The sequence below is a fragment of the Globicephala melas genome, chromosome 7 (genome assembly GCF_963455315.2).
Source record: "Globicephala melas chromosome 7, mGloMel1.2, whole genome shotgun sequence".
NCBI classification, from domain to species: Eukaryota; Metazoa; Chordata; class Mammalia; order Artiodactyla; family Delphinidae; genus Globicephala; species Globicephala melas.
In genome coordinates, this window is record NC_083320.1 from 37,496,343 (window position 1) to 37,515,339 (window position 18,997).

Consider the following 18,997-nt stretch of genomic DNA (forward strand, 5'->3'; position numbering starts at 1 on the left):
TTCTTCCGTGTACAAACATGCTATTTTTTCTCCCATCTTAAAAAGAAAAAAATTCTCAATCTCCACTACTGCTGCATTTCTTTCCTTTCCTTTATAGCAGAGCTTCTTAAAAGAAATGGCTGGTAATGCACACTTGAGTGGTTCAAGTTTTTTGCTCTTAGAAATCGTACTGCTATTAACTTTCTCATCTACATATATCTCCTGGTACTTATATGCTAAAGTTTCTCATGGGTGTATACCTAGGAGTGCTATTGCTTGATCATAAAGGATGTGAAAGTTCAGTTTCACAAGATAATGCTGTTTTCCAACATGATTAAACAAATTTACATTCCCATCAGCGACATACCCTTAAAGAGGTCTCCCTAATTCTTGATATCATCTACTTCTTAATTTTTTGTCAGCTCAACTAAGTATAAAATGAGTTATCTCACTAATATTCATAGAAACACTAGTCTCAATAACCAAAAGACAGAAACAACCCAAACATCTATCATCTGATGACTAGATAAACAAATGTGGTATTGAATATAACCACGCAGTGGAATATTATTCAGCCATACAAAGTACTGAATGAAGTACTGATAAATGCCACCACATAGATAAATTTTTATTTTTTTAATTTATTTATTTTATTTTTGGCTGCGTTGCTGCGCGTGGGCCTTCTGTAGTTGCGGTGAGTGAGGGCTACTCTTCAATGTGGCGTGCAGGCTTCTCATTGCGGTGGCTTCTCGTTGCAGAGCACAAGCTCTAGGCGCGTGGGCTTCAGTAGTTGTGGAACGTCGGCTCAGTAGTTGTGGCTCACGGGCACTGGAGCGGAGGCTCAGTAGTTGTGGAGCATGGGCTTAGTTGTTCCGCGGCATGTGGGATCTTCCCGGACCAGAGCTCGAACCCATGTCCCCTGCATTGGCAGGTGGATTCTTAACCACTGCGCCACCAGGGAAGTCCCTAGATAAATCTTTGAAAATAACCAGACACAAAAGACCATATGTTTTAGATTCCATTTATATGAAATATTCAGAATAGACAAATGCACAGAAACACAAAGAATATTAGTGGTTGTCAGGTGCTGGAGGAAGGTTGGAATAGAGAGTGAATGTTTAAAGGATATGAGTTTTCTTTTGGGGGTAATAAAAAAGTTCTAGAGCTAGATAATGATGATCATTGTACAACACTGTGAATGTATGGTTGACTCTTGAACAGCATGGGTTTATCCACTTGTATGCTGATTTTTTTCAATAAATACATACTACTGGGGACTTCCCTGGTGGCGCAGTGGTTAAGAATCCGCCTGCCGATACAGGGGACACAGGTTCGAGCCCTGGTCCAGGAAGATCCCACATGCCATGGTGTGGCTAAGTCTGTGCACCACAACTACTGAGCCTGCACTCTAGAACCCACGAGCCACAACTACTGAGCCTGAGTGCCACAACTGCTGAGCCCGCACACCTAGAGCTGGTGCTCCACAACAAGAGAAGCCACCGCAATGAGAAGCATGTGCACCGCAACAAAGAGTATACCCCGCTCGCTGCAACTAGAGAAAGCCCGTGCGCAGCAATGAAGGCCCAATGTAGCCAAAGATTAATTAATTAATTAATTTTTAAAAAATTATCTTTAAAAAAATAAATAAATACATACATACTACACAATCCACTGTTGGTTGAATTCACAGATGCAGAACGACTGATACAGAGGGGATACAGAGGGCTGACTATAAAGTTATACTCGAATTTTCCATCATATGGAGGGTCTGTGTCCCTAACCCCCATGTTGTTCAAGGGTTAACTGTACTTAACTCACTGTACACTTTAAAATAGTTAAAATGGTAAATTTTTTACTTGAATTTTACTGCAATAAAATGTTATCTCACTTTGGTCTTGATTTGCATTTCCCTAAATAGAAGTAAAGTTGAGCATCTCTTCATATATTTATTAACTACATATGTTTCTTTGCCGGTGAAGTGCCTATTTATATTTTGTGTCTATTTTTCTATTGGCTTGTCTTTTTATTTATTTGCAGGAGTTCTTTACATATTCTTGATATTGTTCCTTCAATGGTTGACAAATATCATCTACCATTTTGTATCTTGTCTTTTCACATTAAAGAGGCTTAATGAATAGAAGTTCTTAATTTTAATATAGAATTTATCAACATATATCTTATGGTTGTCACCTTACAATTAATCATTTAGGACTATTTTATGATTATCTTTTTGCCTTAAAAATACTCTTAGTACTCTGATGTCAATAAATATTCATATTTTCATATAAAAGTATAACAGTTTTGCTTTTGATGTTCAAGTTGTTTCTGTAGAATTAAAATTTTTATATATGATATGAGATGGGGATCCAATTTCTCCTCCATATAGATAGCTGATTGTCCCAGCACCATTTCCCCACCATCTGCCATGCCACCTCCATCATATGTTAAATTTCCACATACGTATGTTCCCGTTTCTAGGCTCTTTATGCTGTTGGATTGGTTAATTTGTCTATGCCTTGCTAAAAATAGCTTTAATTACTATGGCTTTATAATAAGTCTTAATATATAGAGAACTAACCTCTCCTCATTCTTCTTCAGAAGTATCTTGGACCTTCTTGGCCCTTTTATCTTCCACATAAATATTAAAATCAACTTGACGAATTCCATGCAAAAAAAAAAAAAGCCTGTGGGGTTAAGGTCACCATTGTATTAAATCTATAGCTCAGTGACAGGTGTTAAGAGCTGAGAGGGAGATATACTTACAGTATTTTTTGTTGTTGTTGTTGTTGGGGGTAGGAGTTTATTAATTTATTTATTTCTTTATTTTTGCTGTGTTGCGTCTTCATTTCTGTGCGAAGACTTTCTCTAGTTGTGGCAAGCGGGGGCCACTCTTCATCGCGGTGCGCGGGCCTCTCACTATCGCGGCCTCTCTTGTTGCGGAGCACAGGCTCCAGACGCACAGGCTCAATAGTTGTGCCTCACGGGCCCAGTTGCTCTGCGGCATGTGGGATCCTCCCAGACCAGGGCACGAACCCGTGTCCCCTGCATTGGCAGGCAGATTCTCAACCACTGCGCCACCAGGGAAGCCCTGTACTTAGAGTATTAAGTGTTCCTAAAAATGACTATGCATATCGCTCCATACGCTTAAGACTCCTTTAATGCTGTTATAGTTTTATAATTTTCTAAGTGCAAGTCTGGCTTATATTTTGGTAGATTTATTCCTAGAAACAGCATAGTTTATCAATAATGCAAATGGTGTCCTTTTCTGAAAATTATGATTTCCTTAATTGTCTGTTACTGGTATATGAAACTGATAAAAATCTTAAGATATTCTGTTTGAAGAAAGAGTGGCAGGGGGACCCAGAGCCCTGCCTGCTTGGCCTCCCCACGTGATCAAAGCCTGTTCTCTTCACCAAAGGTGGCACCTCTTTGGAATCAGAAGGCTCTGTCATACATAGTTTCAAAACTTCTGATCTAGAAGAATAAATAGTCAACATGTTTTAAAGAATAATAATATTGTCAACTGCTGGACATTGAAAGATTATAAAGCCATAAAAAATTTAATATGTAATGCTGAGAAGCCCAACTATAGAACAAAATGAAAAGTCAAAATATAATTTTTAGTCTATATAACTATTACATATGTGGTGAGTGTAGGATTTCTAATTATTAAAGAAAGAATGGCCCTTTCAATAAGTCATTACTTAGGAAGTTTGACTACATTATGAAACTAATAGTACTTTAAATAGTTAAAACTCAATGTTGGTTTGCTACCTTGTTAATTCTGGAGAGCATAAACTGGCTTTTTCATCTTTGTGTCCATGCAGTGCCTTATTATATAGTAGGCACTCCATAACACTGTTTAATTTATTTTTTTGGATCAGAGCCACATAAAACAGATTGGATTCAAAAATTACTATTATGCAAAAACTTTTTTCTGTAGGGAATGGGTTGAATGATACATATTATCTCTCTCTTTTTTTTTTTTTTTAGAAGATATTGGAGGTAGGAGTTTATTTATTTATTTACTTACTTTTACTGTGTTGGGTCTTCGTTTCTGCGCGAGGGCTTTCTCTAGTTGTGGCAAGTAGGGGCCACTCTTCATCGCGGTGTGCAGGCCTCCCACTATCGCGGCCTCTCTTGTTGCGGAGCACAGGCTCCAGACGCGCAGGCTCAGCAGTTGTGGCTCACGGGCCCAGTTGCTCCGCGGCATGTGGGATCCTCCCAGACCAGGGCTCGAGCCCGTGTCTCCTGCATTAGCAGGCAGATTCTCAACCACTGCGCCACCAGGGAAGCCCCATATTATTTCTTAAAAGCTTTAAGACTTTGGTAAACTCAAGTGTTCCAAACTTGAGTAGTTACTATGAGAATAATATGCTACCAGTTATGGAGAATGTTTTCATAAGGTTCATTCATTCATTCAAGGACTAAGTGAGCTCATACTAGAACACAGATAAGAACTGGTACTATATCTCCATCATATCCAGCCACATAAGAGTCTGCACTTGGGGAAACCCCCTTTACAATACAGAACTGAAAGCTGTCCCTGAAATCTACGATTGGCAGCAAATGTAAATCAATACTGAAATAATGACCAATGTTAGAAAACATTTATTCCAAAAATTTATCCTAATTACTGTAAGTACTCAATATACGACAAGCCTGGGGACACACGATTAATAAAAGATTTTCTATGAAAACAAATGTAGTTGTGAGAGCTGGATATCAGTGTGCGGGGGTGCGGAGAACAGACTTAGATCCACATCTTACCGTGTGTACTACAATTGCCAGATACATCAGAGTTAAGCAAGAAGTAAGGGTGTGATGAATAGGTGGAGCACAGATTTTTTAAGACAGTGAAAACTATTCTGTATGATTCTATAATGGTGGGTGTATGTCAATATATGTTTGTCAAAACCCATAGACGGTACAACACCAGGAATGAACCCTAATGTAAACTATGGACTCTGGGTAATAATGATGTGTCAGTGAAGGTTCATTGATTGTAACAAATGCACCACAATGGTGCTGGATATTAGTGGAAGGTTGTGCATGAGTAGGGATAAGGGGGTATGTGGGAACTTTCTGTATTTTCTGCTCAATTTTGCTGTGAACCTAATATTATTCTAAAATATCAAGCTTATTTATTTAAAAAACAAAATAAAAAAACAGAAAACAGACATTTGTTTCAAATGGAGAAATATGTTATTGAAGAAATGTACATATTTCTGGAGATGCAGAAAATTTTTTGACTAAAAGTATTTGTCTAAAAATGTACAAGCATTAAAGAGGCATGGAGCAAATACATGTGATAACCAACAAAATCTTACTGCCCAAAATACAGTTTTAAAGGAAAAAAAAATCTGGGACTTTCCTGAAGGTCCAGTATTAAGACTCCATGCTTCCAGTGTAGGGAGCACATGTTCAATCCCTGGTCAAGGAACTAAGATCCCACCTGCTGCAGAGTGTGGACAAAAAAAATAATAATAATAATAAGGTTAATATCTTAAACAGTTTATGGCCAACCACATATTTATGTAAGTAATGTAAATGAATTATTTACCCATTAGAATACATTTTCTCTGCTTATTACTTTCTAACTGATTTCCTTGTATGTAAACTCTTTCCTTTGACCATTTATGAAGTAAAATCTAAGTGTTTAGGAAATAATCCAATGTGGAGAAAAAAGTAATCTTTATAAAATTCTTTACCATGAAACTTTGAAAATAGCCAAAATGCTGCTTATTAAACATAATATTAATACAATGAAATCCCATATAATTGTTAAAATAGAGGGAATGTGTGCCATATGGACATGGAAATGTGTTTTGAGACATCATTAAGGGTCAAATAAAATTTTATTTTGTTGGATTTTTGGAGAGAAAAATGATTAAGTGATGGCTTAGTTGTGAACAAAAGGAAGTGCAGTTCCTTTCACTAGAGATAAAAGAAATTCTTTAAGGATATAATAATGCATCCTATTCATTCATTTGTTCAGTCATCAACTCAACTGGACTACTGCAATACTCTCCTGAATGACTAGTCTCCCCCCATTCTTGCTCCTATAAGACCATCTTCCTCAAAGCAGCCATAGTAACCCATCAAAAACACAAACTTATGTCACTTACCTATTTCAAGCTCCTCGTTTGACTTTTCCATTGGATTATTTGATTCTCATTTGCTGCCTACAAAATAAAGTCAAAATTCCTTTTATGCAGCATATAAAACCCATTACAACTGGCTCTTACCTCCCTTATAGCTTAGTCTTCTTTCAAAGAAGACTACTAGAGACATGTTCTAGTAATTATGTTACTAGATGTGTTCTAGTAATTATGTTACTTCTTTATGTTCTAGTAATTCTCAACTGCTTCATGTTCCTTCAAGTTCATACCATACTGTTTCATGATTCCATAACATTGCTCATGCCTTTCCCTTTTCCTGGCACATGCTCCCCACATTTCTTTATCTATCTTATGCATATTCATCCTTCAAGACAGCTCAGATATCATCCTCCAAGCTGAGTTAGAGACCCCTTCTAGGGTTTCTATAGCAACCTATGCATACTTCTATCTTAGCAGCTACCAAATCAAATTGAAATTACCTGTTTATAAGTCTGTCTTCTTCCCCATTAAGCCTTAAGTTTCTTTAGGGCAGAGGCCATGTTTAGTCAACTTGTGTACCCAAACAGCATCTAATTTAGTGCCTGGAATATAGCAGGCGCTTAATAAATATAATGAATATTTCATAAATAATACTCCAGGCTCTGCAATAGGAACTAGTGAACTTCAAATATTCTATTTCTGCCATCCAGGAGCTCACAGCAAAAGAGGACATGAAAAATGACAGGCATGGAAGCACTGGGAATAGTCAAATGAGTCACACTAGGTCAGAGTCTGCTGTCTTTTTAGCAAAATTTACCCAGAAATTGCTACCACCAACCATGTTCACCCTTGAGAATGAAGGACTATGGAATTTTCCTCTGTTAAAAAACACTTCTGAAAAGTAAATTGTTTCAAGACAAGGAGGTGGAAGGAAGAGACAAGAGGTCATAGTGATATACAAACTAAATAATCCATACCCTTTTGAGAGTTTTCATGTGCACTCTTCAATGTAATTGAAAAATCTTTCCAGGCTTGTGTTCTATAAAATCTGAAATGTGAGATTTATTTTGTAAATAATGGGAATGGTGGCAGAATCACTTCCCTTCTACTACTATTCTCAACACTTTTATAATGTAAGCACATTAACAAATTTATGCTATTGGCCAGGCATAATGTTAAGATATGAGATAAGATTATCTCATTCAACCTTCATAACAAGCCTATGAGGTAAGTATTATTATTAACTCCATTTTATAGGGGCGGAAATTGAAACCTGAAGAGGTCCAGTAAGTTGCCCAAGATCACGTCTCTAGTAGGCATTAGAAGCAGTATTTGAACCCAGGCGGTATGATTTCAGGGCTCACAGTTTTGATGGGTACACCACACCACATGACGCGTGAATAGTAAAATACAATAAACACTCATTACAATTGTTCCATTAGAAATTGTTCTTGACTTCAGGTAAATAGCAATTTATAAGACTGAGTGAATCAAGTTGTCAGTTTTGTTGTTGTTATTGTTGTTGTTTTTAATTAATGATACTCTGGGACCTGTGGAAATGTTACTAGTTATTATCATAAGCCTTCTAATGGTAGAGTTTTTTAAACTTTATAAATGTTAGGGAAACTAATTATCCACATTACTGTCTCTTCTTTGCAATTAAATAGTCTTTTTATTATGATATTTAAATATAAACATTTTATATGCGGCAGTTTAACTAGTACATGATTTTTCCAGCCAAAAAAAACCCTTCATTTGGAAAGAAATCCTCAAAAATGCTATCTAAAGACTAAAAGTGGGTTGTTGTTTTTTTAACTTTAACTTTTCTCCTTTTAGACTCCAGAAACAGTTTCCTGACTTCCTTTCTGGAAATGATTTTTGTTTCCAACCATATTGAGAATCTTTTTTTTTTTTTTTTTTCCATTTTCTCTCTCTCTCTCTGTCTCTCTCTCTCCTTTTGCTTTCTTGGTAATAGCAGGGAGGAAGGGGGGGCAGTGGGCACAGGAAAAAGGGAAAAGAGAAAACAGAAAAAGAATTGCACACCACTATGTCTGAATATAGCCTCTACTTGTAGATAATTCCATCTGATTTGCACTTTTGCCTTTTTATTTCCGTTTTTGGACACCTCCTTTATCATCCAGCTAACTGGGATAGACAAAGCACTGTTGGTGCCCTGAGCGACAGAACTCTGGTAGGGGGCTGGCTGTAAATTGACGTGGCATGGAAATTCTCCGCTAAGTTGTAGCAGCTTGCATGTTTCTCCTAAGATCAAGCCCAGCCTCCCGGAGCTGTAGCTTAATCATCATGGGTTCAACGACTTTACAGAAAAATGGATAGAAAAAGTCTTCAGCTCCTTTCTTTGGACTCAAATGTTTTCTTTTTGAGTATCTATGGTTTAGCTGAAAAAATCAAAGCAGTTAAGTCTGTAACTTTCTTTTTGCAGCTTAAACAACAGAATTTGCTGGTCTCCCTCCCCTATCCTGCAATTTAATTCCTTACAGATTTTGCCATGGGGTGCGGACTTAGAAAGCTAGAAGACCCTGATGATAGCAGCCCTGGAAAAATATTTTCTACCCTGAAGAGACCGCAAGTGGAAACAAAGACAGAATTTGCTTACGAATATGTATTGCTGGATTTTACTTTACAAGGTACTTTTTGCTTCTATTTTATTTGTTAAATGAAAGATTTCAGAGATAAGGGACTTCTAGTTTTTTTAAGTGTTGGTTTGTGGATTTTTAAACTGTTCCTCATAATCAGATTGTACAATCAATCTAACAATAATGCTTTGTTTCTTAATTACACTCTGAAAGATTTTTGTTCTGTTTGGTTTTTGTAAATTTGGTTCATATGTACATTATAAAATTAGAAAAACTGCTTGGAAATAGTCCTTTCATTTTTAAATCAAATGCTTATTTGTAGAAGGACACATGAAAAATGTTCGCTTTCCAGCCAAATAGGTCTAGCCTTAATGACAGTTTGTGTTTTGAAAAAGATCTGAAAGGCACAAGAAGGTAGCATGTAGGAAATATTACTTGCATCATGTGGAAGAGTATTTGCTAGGACAATTCTGAGGTTTCCAACTGTGTTAATGTTGTGATTGTGGTAGTCATTTGATATTTTTGACCAAACTAAATTTGAAGTTTGAAAATACAGAAAAAAAGATAGTCTTCTGTAAGATACTTCCTTTGCTTGCCCTGTCCCTAACAGAGAAACTCCCTGTTCCAGAAAGTTGGAAACACAAATAAACAAGCCCAGATGGCAGCCCTGTGTAAGGAACAGAGGCAGCTCAACTTCACAAATACTTTACCTCACTTCTTTTGGAAACTTTACTGTACAATCGCATTGATAAAACTGAGTTTTTAAAAAGCAGAACTATATCTTTAATTACAGGGTATTAAAAATGAAATTGAGTGTCCTGCTTGCTGTTAGAATTTCCAGATGTCAGTATTTTAAGTTCTTATTACAAAGTTAAGCTTTTAATTCTAATAAGCCGCACGTTTTATCAGTTAATAGATAATTTATACTAAGTAGATTATGTTGGATATTAATTTCTTTTCAACTTAAACACAAATTCTCCATTTTTTTTGGTTTGCTCTGTGAACAGTGCATCTTTGTGCAAGAAGCAAGAGCAGCCCATTTTTCTTTGTCAAAAACTGAGCTAGCCAGCAAGCAAACTCCCTTCCAGAGACATACACAAAGTCTGTACATATACTTTTAACATATTTACATTTCCATTTTTACCTAAGGCTAAGGCTACCAAAGGGGAAAATGTCAATATTCTTAATTTTCTTTTTAATTATGAAAGTTAAAAGTAGATTTAAAAAAAAAAGTAGATTAAGATAATGGTGACAATCAGAGAAGTAACACTCAAATGAATTTTTTCTATACTTTTTCAAAAAACATCATTTGAGAAAATATTTGTGATGTGGTCCTATGTTTTCTCCATTGATTGTCCTTGTCAATTATCTTTTAGGACAAGTTTTTGTAAATCCACAGGATGCAAACACATATTTTCCTTAACCTCAAAACCTTGTCTATTCATAAAGTTTAGGCCAGAGCCATTTTGATCTGTGCTTTAAGATTTGCTGCACAACCCCCATAGGTTTTAAAGTAACTTGAATTTTTTTTTTGATTTATTTCCACCCAACCATGTTAGCAATCTCAAACAAATTTGTATAAATGCAGCCATCATTGAATCAGAAGGATCTACAACTTTCTTCAGAAGTCATTTTGGTTTTATTATTACCAGAAGCCCTTCTCTCTGTGAAAGGAGTAAAATTTCTACCTTCCACTCTAGGTGTGTGGAGGAGGTAATAGAGTATTACACTATAAAGTGTAAGTATGGGCATAGTTTGCAAATGTTAACTCAGTAAGCAGGCACATATTTTAAAGTTGCACCTGGTTCCTATTTGGTCCAGGGGCCCAGTCTCCTGGTGTCCCTTTTCTCTACAATTCTTCCACATGTTTTTTGTTCTGTTTTGTTTTTGTCTTTGCCTTTGCCTTTGCCTTTGCCTTTGCCTCTGCCTCAGAAGCCAAGACTCTGTATCAGCCCAGCTCCACAAACCACCTTCCTCTCTTCTGTTGTCTCTGACGCCCACCTATTCCTCCAGTGTGTAGAGAAGTGAGTCACATGGGGGTTAAAATATGCCAGCCTTCTTCATATAGTCCTGGCCATTCTGACCTGTGGTTGCTGTGAGGACTACTAAATAGTGGCATCTCCTGCCTCTCAGAGACCACGTGCAGTGAGCAACCTTTCAGGAAACAAATTGGTCTAGTGACAGCTGTGTGTGCTCACGAAGAGCCTGTCTCTTACCTTGTTTTCCTCTGTTTTTCCAAACAGAGGACATGGGACAAGTCCCAGTGGGGCAAGAGGAGACCCTTTGAAATTTCCAGTGCCCTGTGTTATGGTGGCTATAGTTATCTTGAACAATTTATTGATTTTCCATTTAGTTCCATGCTCTGTGTGCATGTGTGCATGTGTGCGTGTGTGTGTGTGTGTGCCTTTCCCACACTTTTTTTTTTTTTGGTAGGGGTACTTTGAGCCATTACTTATATATCTCTATGGGAGAAATAATAGCCTAATCATTAATTGCATAAGGCTCTGGAGTCAAGTTCCTGGGTTCTGAATCTAGGCTCTTTCACTCATTAACTTGGCAAGTTTATAAATTTTGCTGTATCTCAGTTTCCTCATCTATAAAATGGGGGTTCTGATGGTGCTTGCATAATAGAGTTATTTTAAAGATTAAAGGAGATTATACAAAATAATCTCCTTGAAAAGGTACCTGGCACTTAGTAAGCACTTAATAAAAGTTAACTATCCCTCCTGGCTTTATGCCAGATCTACTAACCACACTAGTGAGATTTCAGCACAATTTTTGTGATAAATTTTCTGGATTATTGTATAGTAATCTATACATGTGTATGTATGAGAGTGTGTCAGTATATATATGAGTACATCATCGAGTTTCTTGGCGAAAAGTTAAATTAGCTCTGCAAATAATCCAGAAGGGTTGGTTTACCTTCTTGTGCAATCCCAGAAAACAATCTGAATAACCATGGCCTTAAGGATTTTTAGAGCATGTATAGCTTTATGGTTAAAAAGGAATTTCTACAGTATTAAAAACCCAATAGAAGGACAGATGGTAACTTCCTTATTTGACTTTCTAATAGAATCATGTAAAACACATTGAGTAAAATTTTCCTGGCCCCTAGCTTGCTTTCTTATTATGAGAACAAGAAACTCTCATTGTCTTTTACCATCACTGTAACAGTAGTAAATACATTGATGTATGGATTCTGTAGAAGATGCTGATAAGTAGTGAAAACACAAAAAGGAATAAGACATAGTTTCTGCCCTCCAATATTTTATATTCTAATTGGTCAAACTGGACAAGCTCATGAACTCCTCAAGGTCAGGAACTATGCCACATCCACCTTTGCACTGCTGTGTTTTGCACAGTGTTTGGCACATGACCAGTGGCCAATAAGTTGTGTTGAAGTAATGAATGAAAAATTGCAATACGAGATACAAGAGGTATCAGGAAAAGGAAAAATCAATTTTGAATAGGATAAGTTGGAATTCAAATTAGGACTTTAACTGAACCTGAAGAAAAAAATAGGGTTTATATAATCAGAAAAAGATTAAGAGTTTGAGGTACTTTCAAGGGCTATTGAAAGGAGAAGTGAGGGGGCGTCCCTGTAAGAGACATTACCAAGAGGGACGTAGCCTGTGGCTGGCTGGATATGAAGGGACAGAAAGAATGAGGAATCCAAGATGACTTCCCTGTTCTGAGCCTGAGTAACTGTGGAAATAATGATGCCTCTTACAGTAGGAGGGGCGTCCCACAGGGAGTCAGTTGGTGAAACAGCAATTCCATTCCAGGCACGTTGCATGTGAGGTGGCAGTGGAACATCCTGGCAGAGAGAGTTACAGGTGCACGGCAGAGATGATGACTTCCAGGAGGAATTGAAGTAGATAAAGTCTTAAAGAGGAGAATATGGGCAGAGCATAAGTGTCTTGGGCTGAATCATCAGGCATATTTAGCCATATTTAGGACAACTCAACAAAAATGAAATAGAATGAGGACAATTGCAACTGTATAGCACCAGAGAACACAAGGAAAAGGAGGGTTTCAAAAAGCAAGAAATGGTCAGTAATCGTAAATACTAGAGAACTTTCAAGAATAATGAAGATGCAGCACTGAAGAGAATGCATTTAAAAATCAACAAGAGATGAATAAAGTATCAGAAACGAGGGAAGGAAGGAAAGAAGGTCAGTCCAGCTAAATTTTCTATGTCTGTCTGAATCTAATAAGTTCTTGAGTATTTCCTCAAGCAGTCAAAAGATTTTCAAATGTAAAGTGCTATGTAAAAAGAAATTTATAATAAAGATGACTAAATTTACTCAAGCATCAACATAATCTCTGTCAGGTAAAAAAAAACCACATAAGGACTTTCCTTTATTTTTTATTTATTTATTTATTTTATTTATTTTTGGCTGTGTTGGGTCTTCGTTGCTGCATGAGGGCTTTCTCTAGTTGTGGCAAGCGGAGGCTACTCTTCAGTTGCAGTGTGCGGGCTTCTCATTGCAGTGGCTTCTCTAGAGCATGGGCTCTAGGCGAGCAGGCTTCAGTAGTTGTGGCACATGGACTCAGTAGTTGTGGCTCTTGGGCTCTAGAGCACAGGCTCAGTAGTTGTGGCAAATAATAAAACTTCACAATTTCGGACTGTTGGGGGAAAGAAAGATCCCATTCTGACCTGGGGGATAGGGAATCTCTGAAAATAGCAAACAGTTGACCCACTTAAATAAATATTGATGTTGGGAGAAAATACATTTCTACTGGCAATCTACGTTATATTGGGGGTTTTTCTTACATCTGGGTGGACATTTATTTATTCTTTTTTAAAATTTTTATTGGAGTATAGTTGCTTTACAATGTTGTGTTAGTTTCTACTGTACAGCAAAGTGAATCAGCTACACATATACATATAGCCCCTCTTTTTTTGGATTTCCTTCCCATTTAGGTCAGCACAGAGCATTGAGTAGAGTTCCCTGTGCTATACAGTAGGTTCTCATTAGTTATCTGTCGTATACATAGTGTCAATAGTGTATATATGTCAATCCCAGTCTCCCAATTCGTCTATTTATTTTTTGAACTAACACTTACTGAGCACCTACTGAGCTCCAAGTGAGGAATAAAGCCTAGTCCTTGACTTCTGTGAACCTGCATCCTAGTGAGCTTGCTGCTGAGGAGCCCTGATGACTAATCATCTGTTTACAGTGCTTACACTCTATGCTGTGATACAAACTTTGCTAGAAGTCTGAGAGTTACAGAAGCAGAAAGAAGAGCACCTCCACCCAATTGGTAGGATCCAGAAAGACTCCTTAAAAGAAGTGCCACCTCATCTGATCTAAAGAATGAGTGAGACTTAGACAAAGATTTATGTCCAGAATATACAAAATACAACTGAATATCAAAAAAGGAAAAGACAACCCAATAGAAAAATGGACAAGGAGCTTGGACAGGTGGCTGATGAAACAGGAAATCTAAATGGTCAATAGACATATGAAACCGTGCTCAACCTCATTAGTAATCAGGAAAAATTCATGTTAAAACCACAGTGAGAAACCACTACAAATCATCCAAAATGGCTAAAACGTCAAGCTAATACCAGGTGTTGGTAAATTGGTACAACCATTTTGGAAAAACAAAAAATGCTTTGTCATTACCTAGTTAGCGAAGATACATATACCCAGTGGAAGCGTGCACACGCATGCACCCTGCAGCACATACAAGAATGTTGATAGAAGTGCTATTTGTAATAACCCCAAAAGTGTGAACAACTCAGAAATCCACGAACAAGAGACTGGAAAAATAAATTGTGGTAAACTCATACAGTGCAACACTGCACCACAGAAGTGAGCCAACGTATTCTGAAAAGGGCCAGATAGTAAATATTTTAGGCTTTGTGAGCCATGTGGTCTCTGTCACAGCTACTCAGCTCGGCCAGTGAAGTGCCAACATACCACATGCAACAAAACAGGCCGTAGGCAGTACTTTGCTGTCCTCTGCTACACTGCAGTGAAAACGAACAAACTACCACTACACAAGCTGCCCAAGATTAATCTCACGACCTTAATGTTCAGTGAAAGAAAATAGACGCAAAATACTGTATGATTCCATTTATATAAAGCTCACAAAATTGGCAAAACTGAACTGTAGTGTTTGCTTGCATTCTTGCATAGTAAACTAAAAAGAGCAAGGAGTGAGGACCACAAAAGTCAAGGTTAAAAAAAAAAGTCAAGGTAGCACAGAGCAGGAGAGGGGGATTGTGATTGAAACGGGCAGGAAGTGAGGTTTATGGCATGCCCGCCATTTTCTGATTTTCAAATGGATGGTGGTTACCAAATGCTGGCAGTTTTAAGTATGTTTTGTGCACCCCGTTTGTACGTTACATTTCTACCCCCACACAAGATGTTTTTAAAGTTTAAAAAAAAAGGCTGAGTAAGGAAGTGGGGGTAAGGCAAACAAGGCTGAAAGACAAGCTGTACAGACTCAGAAACGAGAGAAAATCTCATGGTTTGTCTGGGAACTACAAGTAAAACCGAACAGGCAGAGTGCAGCACATGCAGGAGACAGCGGTGAAACACAAGGCTGCAGGAGTTTTCATGGTCATAATGCAATCTTTTGCATATCTGCCTGTAATTATGAGCTCTGTCGTCCCTTGGAGTTTGAGTGCATTTCAAAACCACAGTTGTATTACTTCAATTAAATATATTAATGAGTGACTACAAAGATGGCACCTTTATTGAAAACATAAAATTTTATGTAATTTGGATGTTATTTATATAGTAGTTTATCTTTCTAAGTAACTTAAAACATTTTGATAAGTAGAGTAAACCGGATACTCCTTTTAATATCCGTACATTAGATTGATTAACAATTTATAGTAGTCAAAAGCTTTAGCTCAGCTCATGTCTGAATCTTCACAAATTCTGAATTAGCAGTGATGCAAATCAATGAAGCTTTACTTTCCTGTCGGTGCTCGGATGTACTGGCTCTGGAGTCATTCTGTCTGGTTCAATTACAGCCTTACCGCTCACTAATAATTTGGGCAAGTTATCAAATCTCTCTCTTCCTGAGTTTCGTCATCTGAGAATAATGATAATATCTGCCTTGTGGAGTTTTTGTAAGGGCTAATTAAGATTAGGCATGTAAAGCACTTTGCCTAGTGCCTGGCACAAAATATGTACTTGGTACATGTTACTTATTATTTTTTACTATAATTGCTAGATATAATATGGGGTTTGACAGTCTGTTCCCTTTTGAAAATATGGTAAAATTGCTTGCCAGTGTTTGTACATCGTGCTTTTATCTGAGGAAACAATGTTTCATAAATATTTCAAAAATACATACCAATCTTCAGAAGTAAATTGGTGGAAAGAACATATATATGTCTTGGACTGGTTTCATAGAGTTACATCATCAGAGCAAACCTTTTGACATTGAACAAGTTCTTAGCTTTTTACTAGAATGTGACTTTTTTCTATTTTTAAAATTTGATCTTTGTCTATGAAGCTTTTAAGCAAAGGACCATAAAAAACTCTACTGATATTTTATTTTGGAAACTATGAGGATGAATGATAGACTTGCTTAACGTTCAGCACGTTTCAGTTTTAATCAGAAAAGTCCACGCTGCATGTATATAGATTTCAAAGCAACTACAAAATACTTTCCTTCACCAGTTCTTCACAATAGCCTTGTAAGGTGTAATAAAGCTTTTACAAATCGTGTAGCATTGATTGAACGGCAACCAACCCCACCCATTAATGCTGTCAACAACACCATTTGTTCCTTCTCCCAAGGAACTCGCAGCGGTTGAGGAGCTAAGAAGAGCAAGATGGCTTGCAGCTGCTGCTAACTGCCTGTGCTGTTCAGTTCTAGCCAAAACAACCACACCTCCCCCCTAATTTCCTGTGTTTAAAAAGTAATAGAGTCTCTGATATTACTGCCCCAGTGTAAGGACATCAAATCAAAGGCTTGGCTTCAAACACCAAGCCTATCTTGGAGACATAATTATTCACTCTGGTGAGCACTGATGAAAATGCCTCACTCTGTGTGCACAGCTTGCCCCTTCCTCACATCTCTAAGCTGAGTCAGGCTGCCAGTCTCTTTTCAGCACAGTTTAAAACATTATTAAGAATCGAGGGGATTACCTGAAGGGAAGTTCTCAACAAAATTCCCAGATTTATTTCACCTTTCCTTGCTCCTAGGTTTACCTTTCTTGAATGACACTGGCATGTTTAAAATAAATCACAATGTAGGATAAGAAGGGCAATTTGTTAACAGAATGAACCCCAGCCCTCCTATCACCATCATCCTCCTGTCCCCACTAATGAGGAAGATTTGGATCACTTTCTGTGTCCTAGGATATGCTGAACACTGTCTAAGATGGTCCGGGTGGCCTGGCCTGGACCTAGGCAGGCTCTGGTCTGCAGAATCCCTGGGGCAACCCAGAGGAGAAGCTGCAAACCAACAAGACATGGACCATATTCAGCTTTTAGACAGGTCTCGCTTGGTGTGTATAGTGTTAAGATATTTGAATTAACTGTCACTTTTTAAAGTTGGGAGATATTACATAAGAATCTGGATTTGGGGGTTTTCTTAAAAAAATAGAAGATCCAGCAACACTGGGCCGACATGACCACATGGCAGCACTGGGCCAGGGCTGCCGCACTCTTGGATAAGGTATTAAGTCTTCCCCAGGTCCCTCCTTCAGCACAGCCCCTTTCCTTGTTTTATCAGGCTGATACCTTTGGACATTTGGGTCTGGGACTCAATGGAGCAGATCAGCGTGAGGTAGGGACTGTTATCTGGAGTGAGTTGGCAGGCGGGACACCTAATCTATAGGGTGAGTTAGGGACCTGAGATCTAGAGCATGAGTTAGGGGCCTCTGATACAGAATTCTACAGATGGTGAGCCAGGCTGGGCTTTTGGAATAAATCCAGATCTCTACAATGATCTTCCTGGAGATTTTTTTAAACCAACAATGACATCTCGGAGGGCAACTTCATTCGAAACTATCTTTCTAAGCTGGGCCACCAACAGACAGGCACATCACTGATATTTGAGTGTTTACTTTGTACCAGGCCCTGGGATCATGTTTTACAATTACTATGAAAGCAACTCTATGAAGTTAATACCATTGTTTGTCCCTGTCTCAGACAGGCAAATTAACTTGTTCCAGATCTAGTAAATGGCATGAGTTGAGCCCAGGTGATTTGCTTCCAGATCCTAATGCTCTTAGAGTAGTGTGCTGCCTCTCGTTCCACAGGGGAGGACTTTATTTAACAAAGCATTCAATAGTTGTATAGCACATGCTACATGCCAGATACTTTCTAGGAACACATATAAACTTATTTAATGCTAACAACCCTATAGAGTAGACTCTACTATTATTCTTAGCTTGAAGATGAGGAAACTGAGGCACGAGGGTGCAAAGTACCTTGCCAGGCTAGTAAGTGGCAGAGCTGAGATTTGCATCCAGGCAGTCTGGTCCGAAGGTCTTTTTTTTTTTTGGCTTGTGGGATCTTAGTTCCCCCACCGGGATTGAACCCCGGCCCTCAGCAGTGAAAGCGAGGAGTCCCAACCACTGGACCACCAGGGAAGTCCCCCTAGAGTCTATTTTCTAAACTACTGCTCCATGAGCAACCTGGAGCTCTGTTCACTGAATATGTTAATGTTACAACCAATTTTTCATTCAGTTGGTCCTTTAACAAGTGTTTTTCAAGCACTTATCATAATTATCATGTCTATGCCGAGTGCTATTTATCAAAAGACACAGACCTCCAAATAGAAGAACATGCACATTTGAGACAGTTGAATAATTAATGTAAAGCACTGGGCCCAAAATGACATGATCTTTACAAAAACTTATGTGTAAGATATGCTTATTAGTACTGATGTACAATTTTTTTTCTCCCTTTGTAACTTTACTGGATTTCTCAGTTTGTAATTCTTCTCAAAACTTCTGTGTGTGTGTGTCTTTGTGTTTCAGGCATTAACATTTCTTTTGCATTGAACTCAAGACAATAACCTTACTTTATTGAAAGTGCAAGAGGATGTAGATTAGACTAGAAAAGCTGGATTTGTTCCACTGACACAAAATTTCTCTGACATCGCCAGAGAGCAAGGTGTTCCTTAGAAATACATTCTCTACCTGAACAGGAACCTCTTTAAACACCAGTGTCCTTCTGTTATAGCTATCTTCTTGTGATTCTATTTAACGTGTTACAAAATTCTGCCTTTGAGAAGCTTGTTCTGAAACAATAGAAAGGAGGGAATGATTTCATTATCATTATCAATCGGGCCAATGAAGTGTAGAAAGTCCTTTAAGAGACCTCAGGCTGTAAAGTT

The 18,997-nt window shown here is 37.9% G+C and overlaps 1 protein-coding gene across 1 annotated transcript in view; it reads left to right on the forward strand.

The window, feature by feature from the left end:
- The first annotated feature begins 8,075 nt into the window (after window positions 1-8,075).
- RFTN2 (raftlin family member 2) overlaps window positions 8,076-18,997 on the forward strand; it is a 61,014-nt gene continuing 50,092 nt past the window's right edge. The window contains exon 1 of the mRNA XM_030855502.3: window positions 8,076-8,728. Coding sequence (XP_030711362.1) covers window positions 8,590-8,728 — 139 coding nt within the window. The 5' untranslated portion in view covers window positions 8,076-8,589. The remainder of the gene's footprint in view (window positions 8,729-18,997) is intronic.